At 39.5% G+C, this 14,635-nt stretch overlaps 1 protein-coding gene across 2 annotated transcripts in view; it reads left to right on the forward strand.

The window, feature by feature from the left end:
* TRAF3IP1 (TRAF3 interacting protein 1) overlaps nt 1-14,635 on the forward strand; it is a 1,208,890-nt gene that overhangs the window by 1,041,531 nt on the left and 152,724 nt on the right. For both annotated transcript variants that reach the window (XM_030210669.1, XM_030210670.1), the window contains one exon: nt 9,672-9,895. In XM_030210669.1, the coding sequence (XP_030066529.1) occupies nt 9,672-9,895 (224 nt within the window). The remainder of the gene's footprint in view (nt 1-9,671; nt 9,896-14,635) is intronic.

Raw genomic sequence — 14,635 nt, forward strand, 5'->3', positions numbered from 1 at the left:
AGACAAAACACTAGTAAACAACATAAGTTTTTTACCACTAAGTTTTATGAGAAGTCATCTTATTTTCATTAGATATAATTAAATCGATGATCTTATAGCATATTAAAAAATAATTTACGCTTTTATAATTTTAAATATTTAGAAAATAAATTTTGTATATTAAATCAAACACTAGAACAGAATCGCATTTCTAATTGCATGTTTTAGACGCTATTGAATATTTAGATGTCGTTTTGTGTTAAGTTGTTTGACTAATACATATCACCATAGGCAATATCAGCAATATCACCATAGGCAATTAGCGATAAATTAGCATCATAATAATGACGTTTAATCTTTAGGTTTATTATTTTGTTTTAAATTGAGACTCATTATCAGCTTTTTTAATTATCAATTAGACAATTGGGACATTATATAAGATCTCAATAAGACTGCCTATTTATTATTTATTTCTTATTATTTTCTTTTTTTATCTGGCATGAAGGAAAATCTATTTAAACATTTCATGTATATTTATATTTGTAAACATTGTTGAATTCAATTGTGCAAATAGAGACCATCGTTTTAGTGGTTTAAAACATAGGAAGTGACGTGTACCAGTTACAGTTTACTTCTGGCGGGAAAAATCATTTCGAAAAAATGCGGATATGACGTGAGCAACGACGTTTGCATCAGATCCAACATTTCTATAAAGAAAAATGTAGACGTCATGCCGGTTGATTTGCCAGCGAACGCCAAACAGCTTTGTAGCTTTTTCAATGAGATATACACACATTTCCTGCACCAGAGTCTTCTATAGCGGTAAGAGGCCATGATAAATACAGGGTGTTTACATTTATATACATCACATAGATCCATAAGAATGTGTATACAATTTCCACGCCAGATAACCTCTTGGGGAGTTAAAACTAGGTGCATTAGTCTCTAATGTACTGACCACATGAAGTATTCGTACAGCATATGCTATGCGGGTAAATTTAGGAATAATTAATACCATCCATAATCTTGTTTCGTTTAAAGACCTGTAACGGATATATTTAGCTGCAAAGCATGACAAGCGATGTTTATTAGATCTTTTCCTACAGATGCATTACTTTACCTTAGAGATCTTTCCCTACAGATGCATTACTTTACCCTAGAGTCTTTCGTTATACATATCACGTAAAACATTGTATCCAGATAATATTGTAATTACCAAATATTCTTTTATAGATAAAATAACGTATAAGATAAGATACAATTGATACATGGTACATGACCTATAACAAGGAATAAGCAGGTCTTTAACAAGATTGGAAATATCTACCTTTATAGTCTAAATATTTTCTCCCTTTGTCATATAGATTTTGCCAAACCGTGCACACAGCCTTTTTAAAGGTAGAGTGCCACTGAATAAAGGTGCGTTTAATTGAATACCCTTCAAGGACTGATATTACCAGACAATACATATATGGTGTAACAGGTAAACTTCAAAATCAAAATGACCCCCTTTTTTTTCTAAATATGAATTGTAAATTATAGTGTTAAAAAACATTTTTCAGCCTCACAATGACCATCAATTATTATTATATCACACCTATATAGAATGATTAGGACTTTTAGAAATTAGAACCCCTGTTAACTTTAACATATGTAATAAGTTTTCAAAGATATAAATTTTCAGTAATAAAATGAGATTCAACAATAGATATAAAATTGAAAGATGAGCTATTTGGATGTTTTATTAGTTCATTTCAAATATGTATTTTGCTTGTTCATTACTTTGTTGTTGTTTTTATATTGTCTTCAGTTAATTTCCTTCATGAAAATGTACTGAAAAAATATTGGACTAATGATTGCAGTACAATTGTTTTTGTATTTTATTGTATATTGATTAATCTTTGTTTATAGTTTAAGTTGTTAAAAATTGACACGTTCTAAATTAAATTAAATTTGTTTTATTTAGACTCCTGACGCAGGCCAGTTGGGCCGAAACACAGCTGTGTCGAGTCATATCACCCCAATAAATTCATTTAGTTTTTTCCATTTTGCTTGTGTCGTCCCCCTTTTTTTGATTTTCTCTTCTTGACTTCTATATTTTGCTTATATTTTTGTTTTTACAATTTTTTTCTTTATGTGGATTTTGTCCTTCTTTTTGTTCTTTCCTTTTTTTCGTCCCCCTTTTTTTTACGTCATCTTCGCTGTTTTTGATTATTGATCTTTGAGTTACTACCTCCAACGAGGATTCTAGAAATGATGTCAAGTTCATACCATCCCCTCCATTGTGTTGAGGAGAAGAATTCTCCACATGATTTTTATTAGGCAAGTATTGAGCCCGCACAAGTAGTAAAGCAAAAAGTGACGAGCCTTGGGAAAACTACTAATTATATAGAAGCTCAAGATGAAATATCAGAGCCTATTCTCACTTTAAATTGTTGACGATAAGGAAGTTAAGCCATTCAACACCTGTCCAGAGAGACTCAAAGCACGTGTTATCCAAAGGAAATCATGCTTAATTGTGTCAAACGCTGCACTGTGTAATGTAATATAGTTCTTGTAGCCTGCCAACTCCCATAAAAGTGATTCAAAGCGAGTAACAAAACACAGAAATAAATTTAACTGAAAAGTAGAAAACAATTAACCCCAAATATTTTTTAACAAATACATTTTAAAGTTTTACAGAAAAGATAGTAAGAAACAGAAGAATGCATAACAGATGGAAGGAATAACCAAAAATGAGGGATTTGGTAAATAAGAATCCTCAAGGAATCGTTTATACCTAATTCCTGAAAAAGAAGGTAAAAACAAATGAAATGGCTCTATTAATACTATTAACTGTAGGAAATGAACAAAATTAAGAATATGAACAGGAACAAAACCATCAAAGATCCTATATAATAATTCTCACCACCAACATTCTAAAGTAGCTGCCTATGTCCATGGCTCCTGCAGTTGCTGAGCTAGGCTCCGTAGCTAGGCTGACATCACTCAAAGCTGATTCCCCCTGCATAGGAATCAGCTGTCAGTGCCCCTACCTTGGCGCATCAACCAAGCCACTACCTTGGCGCATCAACCAAGCCCCTCCCCTGGCGCATCACCCAAGCCTCTCCCCCCCAAGCACATCAACCCCCTCGCCACCCACAGCTGCAAATGGTAACGCTGTCTGGCCACTGCTGTTTCTCCTGCTGAGCAGCAGTGGCCGCTACAAAAACCCCCACCCCACCTCAGACACCCCCCCCCCCGGTGCATCACTTTAAATAGTTGCCCCCTGCAGAGACGACAGGCAATCTAAAATGGGGCTACATCAGTGGCGTAGCTAGGTGGGGTGCAGGGGGAGCGGTCGCTCCCCTAAACAGATATTCTGAAAAAGTGGCGCCTATGCCCACAAAATCCCCCCCCCCCCCCCCCCGCGCGGGTCTTGCATCTGTTCTCCTGTCTCTTCCCCTGCCCACTCTCTTTCCCGTCTGCAGCGCGTGATTGTCTTTACTGCCCTGAAATCTTCTCCCTCCGGCACTGGCGATTGATACAGTCAGCTACTTGCCAGCGTCGGGAGCTCTCCTCAGACGCGTCCCACCTCTGCGGAAAACAGGAAGTTGCTTAGAATGGGCGGGATGCGCTGAGATGAGGCCCGGACGCTAGCAAACAGCTGACTGTGATTTTTCTCCCTTCTCCACCCCCCCCCCCCAGTCCCACCTCCCTCTCTTCAGCCCGCTCTCATCCAGCGGGGGCCCCGCAGTGGCTGCACCTTCACCCAGAAGATCCTGAACGCAGTCAGGAACGGCGCCAGCGGGGTGGTCATCTATAACTGTTGCAGGAATTACCACTATTGTTAGCAGAATCTGTGGTACTTCAGGAGTCAAACACCACACACCAGAATGAGAGAGAAATCTTCTTTATTTGCCAGCAAACAAAGTAGGACATCAGCACTAGGTCTCTTCTTCTCTTTCTCAGCTCTCTGGATCCTGCGTCTCCTGTCTGTCCTCTCTCTCGTCTCAGCTCCTTCTCTTCTTCTTAGCTCTCCTCTAACGTAAGCTGCTTCTGCTCCCAGTTATATACAGTTAAAACCCCTCTAGCCCCCCTTTCTCACCAGATGGTAAAGAATAGATTAATTACCCTGTCTTGAACTAATTATCTCTACACATTTTACTCCAAAATATCAGTTACATAGGTTTAAGATATTTCCTAAACTGACCTATGACCTGGGGCCTCTCACACTAGACAATGTGGCACCTATCTCTTGCATTTTATTATTATTAAATTCCCAATCAACTTCATACTAACTGGGTTCTGGCATTCATTAAGGGGTCAAGGGCCAATCTTTCTTAATGGCATGCATACATGATTTGTTATTACTTTCAGAATACCAGCCTTCATTTAGCTATTCATCAAGGAGATGACTTGACTTTTTCTGACCTCTTTCACCTATTAGTTTCATACACAAACTAGCTAGGACTGTGGATAATTCAAACCAGATGATGACCTCTTACACTGCAGACAAAGCTCCACTTGAAAAGTCAGTCAAAGATGTAACACTGAATTGAAAAGATATTCTACATAGAAATAGAACTTATTAATTACACAGAATAAAACATATTCTAAAATAAGCAGAAATCAGAATTCCTTATAAGACAAAATCTAAATCATCTAGAATATCTATATCTAAACTATCTTCTTCTAACCAGCATTAAACTAATCCTTTAATCTGCCTGCAAAACTATCCAGATGTGGTAAATAATACCCATGAACAGTCCATCACTCAAAACAGGACAAGGAAAGTTTCATTTCTCACTGACCTTTTAAACTCTAGTCTAGCAAAAGCTAGACTTTTGAGTAATTAAACCCAGATGGCATTCCTCCACTTTACAGGACTGAACCAAAGTTAAACACCAAATTAATATGATTTTTTTGCCCATGCTGCCTCATAACTACGGCAGGGACGAGGTTATCCAAATGTCTCACCCGGGTAAGAAAGGCTTCTCCCACCCTCTCAGGACAGAGCTGCCTTCCTTGGGAAATTTGATGATACGTTTTATGTTATGAATTACAAATTGGTCCGTTGATTAAATGGGTTACACGACGGGGGGGGGGGGGGGGGGGGGTACCATTTTGTGCTTATGGGTATGGAGGATCCTAAGTCTGAGCAAGCTGTAGGTGATACTTTTTTTTTAAATCCGATTAAATGTCTCTTATGGGGTAAATGGTGCATGTGGCCCAAAAGTTTAGTAAATTGTAAAGATCGGGCGAAATGATTTGTACTTTAGTCTATCAATGCCACATCTCTGAAGTTGGCAGATAAAGGCTATTATACTAATTTAGTTTCTCCAGTTTCATCATAAAACCTAATCATTTTATGTTTTTGCAATTCTGTTTACTTACCCTTGCTTAAACTTGGCTCTCTACTTGTGCTGTTAGGCACATCAGCAAGTTCTGGCCAAAATTTTCAATTGGCAGTAATGGCTTTGGTATCCATCTTATTGAGATCTTTAGAATGCTTTGGTCTGAAAACTGGAGGATATGGCCAGTCAAGCACATCCAGCACTACAGTGTGTTCTAGTACCTATTTCTTAGTAATTTGAGCTCTCCATGCTTATCCCACACTTTAAATTTCACTATTGTTTTTTCTTTTATGGATATTCTGTTTGTCATCTTTTCTATGAATAAATAATTTTTTAATGTTTGAGTTTCTCCTATTTACCTGACACTACAATTATTTTCCATGATATTTTTTTTCCGCAGTGAGATGTTTTATTCTTGTGCCCTATTATTTTTTTCCTATGGATTTGAATGTTTTTCTTATTCTCCTGCTCCAGGGCTATGCAACCAACCTCTCGCAAAACTGCAGCGTTACTACAAAATCATTGTGATGACTTAAGCTGTACATAGTTAATGTATTTAGCTGGTGGGACTGATCTGAATTTTCTCAGTTGTCCTTGAACATACCTGCAGTTGTATAGGGGCACTATGACGTTTTGGTAAACCTGCTTGCTGCCATGATAAATATGGTAACAGTTGCCTTACTATGTAAGCCGCATTGAACCTGCTTTGAGTGGGAAAGCGCGGGGTACAAATGTAATAAATAAATACATGTAGTAACAATTGAATATCACTAAAACAGCTTCAAAAATTATTGTAGCTGGTAGAAACTGCAATTATAAATGCTGTAGTTTGTTTTCTTCACTGTGCGTCTGTACAATACATATATCCAGATTTCAGTGAGGCTGTCCTGTTTTCTGATGGGTTCATCATCTTAACTGTTGTAATCTCTGCCATAGGAAGATAGAATATATTGAAACTAAATGGAAGTAGAATTAAACTCTCCTTTCATTGGGGCACATGAAATTACATTTTCATCTGTTTTGTAGTTTAACTTTTAGGTACACAAATGGATTATTCTGTTTTGAACATGTTCAGGGACAGGTGGTTTTATAAGTCAAAATAAAAATAAATATTTTGTTTCATGCAGATCACTTTTGCTTAAACATAAATGGGTTACAAATCCCTAATGCAGTCCATTGGTTTTCTTATATTTTGTTCTTGTGATGATTTATACTGTGTCAAAACTAAAAACTCTTTATTTGGTTGATAATAAAATGAATACTATCCACCCTAAAAAGTTGTTTTGTGGCTGTACATGAGGAATTGTGGTATTGAATAAATAAGTGTATGTTTGTGTCCCTAGTCAAGAAATCCAGTTAATAGTTTAATATTTGTGGAACATAGCCACAGAGGCATGGTATGGTCGCATTTTTAATATGGTAATACTAGGGCCCAGCTAAGGAACAGGTTATTTTGAGGTAGTCTTCACTGGCCCAAACTTGCTTCGCTTGTGCCATCACTATCTAGCAGGATACACAGAGGCATATTTTCAAAGCACTTTGGGAGGCTAAGTTCCATAGGTTTCTATGGAACTTTGGGAGGCTAAGTTCTTTGAAAATGAGCTTGACAGTGTCCTAAAAGGTGGAGGATAAAGGATTTTTTTTGTTGTTGCTGTTGTTGTAATCTGGCATGGGAAGATAAAATATATTGAAATTAAATGAAAGTAGAATTAAACTCTCCTTTCATTGAGGCACATGAAATCACATTTCCATCTGTTTTGTAGTTTACCTTTTAGGTACACAAATGGATTATTCTGTTTTGTTTCAACCTAATTCATGTTTTGTTTTATTTTTTTATTTTTTTTTGTGGCTCCCTATTCTGTATTAGATTGGAATATTGTCACAATTTGAGTTTCTGCCAGGTGCTTGTGACCTGGGTTGGCCACTGTTGGAAACAGGATACTCGGCTAGATGGACCATTGGTCTGACCCAGTATTGCTACTCTTATGTTATAGATGAGGATCTGTCCATGTTCTGCATGTGTGCCTGAGGTGAAGGATTCTGCTAGCACGTAGCATCTGTGTAGGAATGTGTGCAGTTTGTTCCACTTTCCCAATAGTAGGCTAATTGGTGCCCTAGAGCCCAGTGTAATATATATAGTACTGTCTGTTCATAGGTGGGTTAGGGCTATTATGGTGTGGTAAGTTTTCTGTTCTAGCCCTGTGTTTCCCAAGTTGGTCCTGGAGTAACCCCTTGCCAGTCAGGTTTTCAGGCTATCCATAATAAATATGCATGACATTGATTTGTATATACTGCCTCCATTACATGCAAATCTTTTTCATACAGATTCATTGTGGATAGCCTGAAGATCTGAATGGCAAGGGGGTACTCCAGGACCAACTAGGGAAACACTTATCTAGGTCCCACTGTAATATTTATAACACTGTCTTTTTGTAGGTGTATTAGGCTGTTATGGTGTGGTAAGTTTTGAGTGTCTTTTTGCAGGGGTTTGTGTTATTTCACAAAATGTGTAGCCCTATTTGAAAGTAGGCTCTGGGGCAAGGGCCGCCTTTGGTGGCCCTTGTCACCTAAAATAAAAATGCTCAGGACTAGTGTTCTTCACATCCTGTAGAATCACCACACAAACGCCCATCTGATTTAAACAAGGTGTCTAGCAGTGGAAGGAATGTGTGTGCTATTCCTGAGGTGATGGTGACGATTTAAATATGTTTACTTTGTAGTTAAGAAGACAGGTTGCCTGCTCTGGCCAGTCCAGGGATCTCTTCCGCGTCCTGCCTCTTGATCTAACTTACTGTTTCCTTGTAGGCAGGACGCAACAGAGACAGCCTGTATTAATCAGCCCCTGAGCAACAACACAGACACTGCTATGTAGCTGACACCAACCGGCGCCTATTTTATAAAAGTCTGCTCCCCCTGAGATCAAAGCCTGGCTACGCCTCTGGGCTACATATCACCTTGGATCTTAGACTCCTTGCTCTTGCAGGTTTAAGCTAGTAGCTTATTTAAGTCCAGATAATTTATGGGAATACAAACCTCCAGATGGTGACCTAATCAGCTATGATGGAAAGAGTACCCCAGGCTGTGCATGAGCTCCCTTGGGCTTCCATAGCCTCTTGCCTCGCTGATCTCCTATGGAGGAAAGAAGATACCTTTGTCTTATTCCTACATGCAGAACTACTTACTCTTCCCTACAAAACAGTGGCATAGCCACAGGTGCGCTTGCCACCCATTTATGGCTCAGGCCCACCCAACACTAGCACATGTTTAGTGGTAACTGGTGGGAATCCCAGGCTCCGCCAGCTGAAGATTTTCCCCTGATGGTAACGAAAACGCTACTCTCCATGACACCGGCACCTGCGCATGCTCAGTTTTCAGTGCATGCCTGCTGCCAAGGTGGAAAGAAGCATTTTCCCACCAGCTGAGATAATTTTTTTTTGGGGGGGAGCACACTTGGTGCCCACCCAATTCTTGCCTTGGCCCACCCAAAATCTGTTGTCTGGCTACGCCCCTGCTACAAAATCAGAGAAGGAGACACCACCTGTATAAGACTGGTAGGCTGGTCTATTTTCTATGACTTTGCTAGAGACAGATTAGGAACGAGGACTCAAAAATCATCACTAAAAGACATTAAGTGGGTTTATAAAATAGTGGCACAAAAATATAGGTGAGAGAAACCAATCAAAATAGACATAGCTGAAATAAAATTATGCTCCTTGCTAATTTAAAGGGGGGACTCATGGTAAAACAGTTAGGAAAAATCCACTCCTGAGCCTCACTCTTTGTGCCTTACTCTCAAAGACCCAATAAAACAAACTATGTTTTAATGACCTTTTTGAATTTGAGACCACAACTCTCACTTTTACATTAATTGGGCAGAGCATTCCACAAAATAATGGCCAGATAAATAAAATCTGAATGCCTTGTAGGCTGCAATCTTATTCCAGAAGGTCTTGGTGAAACATAAGGAGTTAGAAATGAAGTAAGATAAAGGGGAAATCTGGTAGTTCACAAAAGGTTTAAAGGAGGATTTAAAATGTAATTCTTTGGGTGCTTAAAAGGTGCATTATATGATCCTACTATACAAGGAACAAGCACTGCTTTTTACTTCCAGGCTATAAAGCAACAAAAGAGGAATGTTTAAGAAGAGGGTATAGCCTTTCTGTAGCCACTGTTGATCAGTTATTTCTGAATATAATGTATCAAGTTGTAAAGCAACATCACAGTAATATCCAACTATATCCTGCCAAATCCAAACATTGTTACCCTAAATTACCATCGCATGTGCAATTTTGATTATTTGAAGCTGCATTATTCACTGTATCATCTATGTTCTTAATTGTTTTCAACTGAAACTAGGGGAAACCACAGTTGTCTGATGCTTCAAAGATGAAGGAAAAGGACATAGTATCAAAAGAGATTGAGAAGTTGCGCACCTCAATTCAGATGCTGTGCCGCAGTGCCCTTCCCCTGGGTAAAATCATGAACTATATTCAGGAAGATATGGATGCTATGCAGAATGAGCTGCAGACTTGGTGTAATGAAAACCGCCAGCATGAGGAGGCTCTACTCATGGAGCAAAGGTAAGGAGAGTTAGCACATTATTAGAGATATGTTAAATGCTAAGAGGTGTCTCATATATGTTACTGATATCCTGCAACACTTAATGAGATCAGCAGAGTTAGAGAGGTCTTCAAAATTACGTGTTGTTTTAATCTAGGGTTCAGAGACCCCTAGGTTCTGTCTGGCACTGGAGTTCAGTTGTCCAGTGGCAGAGAGAATACCTCCAAGAAGGCTGAGTTGACCTCAAATCTAACTTCATCTCTAAATAGAATAATTCACTGGTACTAAGCTAATCAAGAAGTTGTGAAGTTCTAAAAGGAATTGCCACTAAGGGAGACGGTAGGTCTAAGGAAAGATACCAGCCTTATGACAAACTGGATTTAGTTATACAATGCAGCGAAAGATAGCCTGATACAGCAAAAGCATTTACACTTACAGCCTCTGATCATAAAGTGAAGTCCACAGAACATCATTTGGGATGAGGAGTTTATTTGCCAAGATGCAAGTCAAATCAGTGATTGACAACAGGCATGTACAATCAATTAATTATAGGAATATAATAATCCAGCTGCAAACAGGTGTTAATTAGTTCCTAATCTTTTATAATTTCTTTTACCAATTAAAGGTTTTACAAGGGAAAGCAATTAGGTAATTTGTCAATTCTGCTTTTCACATTGGTTTCCCTTGGAGAGAGAGAGTGGCAACCCTTCTCTCTAGCTTAAACCAGGAAATACCCTGATTTTTATAGGTGCCCTCAGGATATGAATAATATGACAGTAGATATACCTGATTGGATCTATGCTAATGTCATGGTTACCACTGATTGGCTCATGCTAATGAGTAGCTTTTATCTTGCTAACATGGTTTTGTCTTTAGCTTGCTTTGACCACAAATCTTAAGCAAGACCATGACTGACCACGTCACTCTGTCCTTTGGACCCCCACCCTTGTGTTTCCTGTTGTTCTCTGCAGTGCTCCAACACTGGGAGTTCAAGCAAGAGCCACACAGGCCTGTAAGCTTTTCCCTCATTTTAGAGCCTGAACCAAAGTCTAGGCAGGGGACCAAGGCTCATAGCTGTAGCATTTTTATACATCTCCCCCCTTTGAAGGCCTTTAGGAAAGGGCTTCAACAATATATGGTTTGACAACTTATAGTAGGCCAAGTCAATCATCTAGGCCTTATGTTCACACCTCAGAACAATAAGACTAGTACCCTGACCGATGGCTGTCTTAGGTTGGGACAATTAGTCCTCCTTACCCGTCATAGCCAAACGATCTTTCTGAGCACCAAGGAGGTGGACAGTATAAGTATACAAGACATTATTAAGGGGAGTCTTTGTGTTCAAGAGTGCCAATGAAGTAACTTAGAATAGGCTGAGGGCAACAGTTAGGGCTTCTATCACAGAGTAACATGGTAGTAACATTTTCTATAGGTATATGAATCTTCAAAGGAAGAAATTGGGATTTGTAATACCTAACTACTTAACAAGTTTGGAAGCATGCTAGCTCCCTCGGGCAAATATGAAAGTGCAAAATTTCCATTATTGCTATCATTCCAGAGTAGCTCAATCACTCCTATGGTACCATAGCAATCAGTGTTAAAATTTCAACAACAGCTTGTTGAATTAAAGAATCCAAAAAGAATCTTTTGTATTTACCACATGGGGAACAATGAGAGAAAGGTGTATGCTAACATATAGGATACCTATATTTAGTAGAATAGTTTGCTTATATGCATATATGGTATAATTAATCCAACCAACAGATCATTGTGGATTTAAGGTCAGCTGCAACCTAATTGAGCATTTTAAAATAATCTGGCATCCCCCCCTAGGAACTCTAATAGAGTTTCTCCCTGGAGACGGCTAGAGGTGATGGGAATAACTACTTGGACTAAGGCAAACTGGCCTTGTCAGTATGAAGGCGAATTAGAAAAGAAAGACGGAAGTCCAAAAGACACCCGGCCTGGTTGAAAAGTGAGGTGAAGGAAGCTATTAGGGCTAAAAGAAACGCCTTCAGAAAATGGAAGAAGGAACCGTCTGAAAATAACAAGAAACAGCATAAGGAGTGTCAAAGCAAATGCAAGGCACAGATTAAGAAGGCCAAGAGGGAGTATGAAAAAAAGATAGCATTAGAGGCAAAAAAACATAGTAAACATTTTTTTCGGTATATTAAAAGCAGGAAGCCGGCAAAAGAATCGGTTGGGCCGCTGGATGACCGAGGGGTAAAAGGGGCGATCAAGGAAGACAAAGACGTAGCGGAGAGACTGAATGAATTCTTTGCTTCGGTCTTCACCGAGGAAGATTTGGGTGGGATACCGGTGTCGGAAACGGTATTTCAAGCGGACGAGTCGGAGAAACTTACTGACTTCACGGTAAACCTGGAGGACGTAATGGGGCAGTTCGGCAAACTGAAGAGTAGCAAATCTCCTGGACCGGATGGTATTCATCCTAGAGTACTGATAGAACTGAAAAATGAGCTTGCGGAGCTACTGCTAGTGATATGCAACTTATCCTTAAAATCGAGCGTGGTACCGGAAGATTGGAGGGTGGCCAATGTAACGCCCATTTTTAAAAAAGGCTCCAGGGGAGATCCGGGAAATTATAGACCGGTGAGTCTGACGTCGGTGCCGGGGAAAATGGTAGAGGCTATTATCAAAAACAAAATTACAGAGCACATCCGAGGACATGGATTACTGAGACCAAGTCAGCATGGCTTTTGTGTGGGGAAATCTTGCCTGACCAATTTACTTCATTTCTTTGAAGGAGTGAACAAACATGTGGACAAAGGGGAGTCGGTTGATATTGTGTATCTGGATTTTCAAAAGGCGTTTGACATGGTACCTCATGAAAGGCTACAGAGGAAATTGGAGGGTCATGGGATAGGAGGAAATGTCCTATTGTGGATTAAAAACTGGTTGAAGGATAGGAAACAGAGAGTGGGGTTAAATGGGCAGTATTCACAATGGAGAAGGGTAGTTAGTGGGGTTCCTCAGGGGTCCGTGCTAGGACCGCTGCTTTTTAATATATTTATAAATGATTTAGAGATGGGAGTAACTAGCGAGGTAATTAAATTTGCTGATGACACAAAGTTATTCAAAGTCGTTAAATCGCGACAGGATTGTGAAAAATTACAAGAGGACCTTACGAGACTGGGAGACTGGGCGGCTAAATGGCAGATGATGTTTAATGTGAGCAAGTGCAAGGTGATGCATGTGGGGAAAAAGAACCCGAATTATAGCTACGTCATGCAAGGTTCCACGTTAGGAGTTACGGACCAAGAAAGGGATCTGGGTGTCGTCGTCGATAACACACTGAAACCTTCTGCTCAGTGTGCTGCTGCGGCTAAGAAAGCGAATAGAATGTTGGGTATTATCAGGAAAGGTATGGAAAACAGGTGTGAGGATGTTATAATGCCGTTGTATCGCTCCATGGTGCGACCGCACCTTTAGTATTGTGTTCAATTCTGGTCGCCGCATCTCAAGAAAGATATAGTAGAATTGGAAAAGGTGCAGCGAAGGGCGACTAAAATGATAGCGGGGATGGGACGACTTCCCTATGAAGAAAGACTAAGGAGGCTAGGGCTATACAGCTTGGAGAAGAGACGGCTGAGGGGAGACATGATAGAGGTATATAAAATAATGAGTGGAGTGGAACAGGTGGATGTGAAGCGTCTGTTCACGCTTTCCAAAAATACTAGGACTAGGGGGCATGCGATGAAACTTCAACCCAATGTGTAATTAAACTCTGGAATTCGTTGCCGGAGAAAGTGGTGAAGGCGGTTAGCTTAGCAGAGTTTAAAAAGGGGTTGGACGGTTTCCTAAAGGACAAGTCCATAAACCGCTACTAAACGGACTTGGAAAACTCCAAAACTCCAAAATTCCAGGAATAACATGTATAGAATGTTTGTATGTTTGGGAAGCTTGCCAGGTGCCCTTGGCCTGGATTGGCCGCTGTCGTGGACAGGATGCTGGGCTCGATGGACCCTTGGTCTTTTCCCAGTATGGCATTACTTATGTACTTATGTAAGGCAGGGTTGGATACCACATGTGACAGTACAGACTGTTGTGAGCTTAGAACTAACCTAAAGGTGCATTGGGTAGGTAGGTGTTAAAGTACATGTCAAAGGTTAATTATGCCAAAATGAAAGTACACAGAAAATTAAATCTAAAAACAAGAGTTGAATTACAAATGTCCTTCTGCAATGGAAACTGTGTCATTAGCAACATAAATTAGCCTAAAGGAAGCACTAAGAAAATAAAATAGACCCTTTCCAATAGACAGGGTTAATGCTAGACTAAAAATAAATCAAAATATGAGTCCATAATGTCCATAAATAGCAACTATGAATCTCAAATTAATTATCTCCTGATTGGCTTGGCTTTATTGTGCCGGAGTTCCTGGTTCTGAAATGTCTCCTGTTGTGATTCTGAGTTCTGGACTTTACTGAAGGTTGTAATATTTTTCAGGTGAAATCAAGATGTATAGTTCTCAGGCTTGGCTGTAGTAGAGGTCACAGCTTCAACTCTATCTGGGTATACTTTCTATGGGCTAAGTCTCTCATGTTCACGGAATTGGAGGTTGCATAATCATCAGCACCCAGATCTTTGTTTTTATCGTATATCCCCCCTTCTGGCTTGTGAAGTCTGATAAACAAGACAGAAATATAATTACTGATGATTAAACCTGTAGGGATAATAAAGCCTAGGAAAAGGTCATAGTCAAAGTAGAAGACTAATGTGCAGAAAATTAAAACTCATAA

This window comes from Microcaecilia unicolor, chromosome 7, assembly GCF_901765095.1.
Source record: "Microcaecilia unicolor chromosome 7, aMicUni1.1, whole genome shotgun sequence".
In the NCBI taxonomy this organism is placed as follows: Eukaryota; Metazoa; Chordata; class Amphibia; order Gymnophiona; family Siphonopidae; genus Microcaecilia; species Microcaecilia unicolor.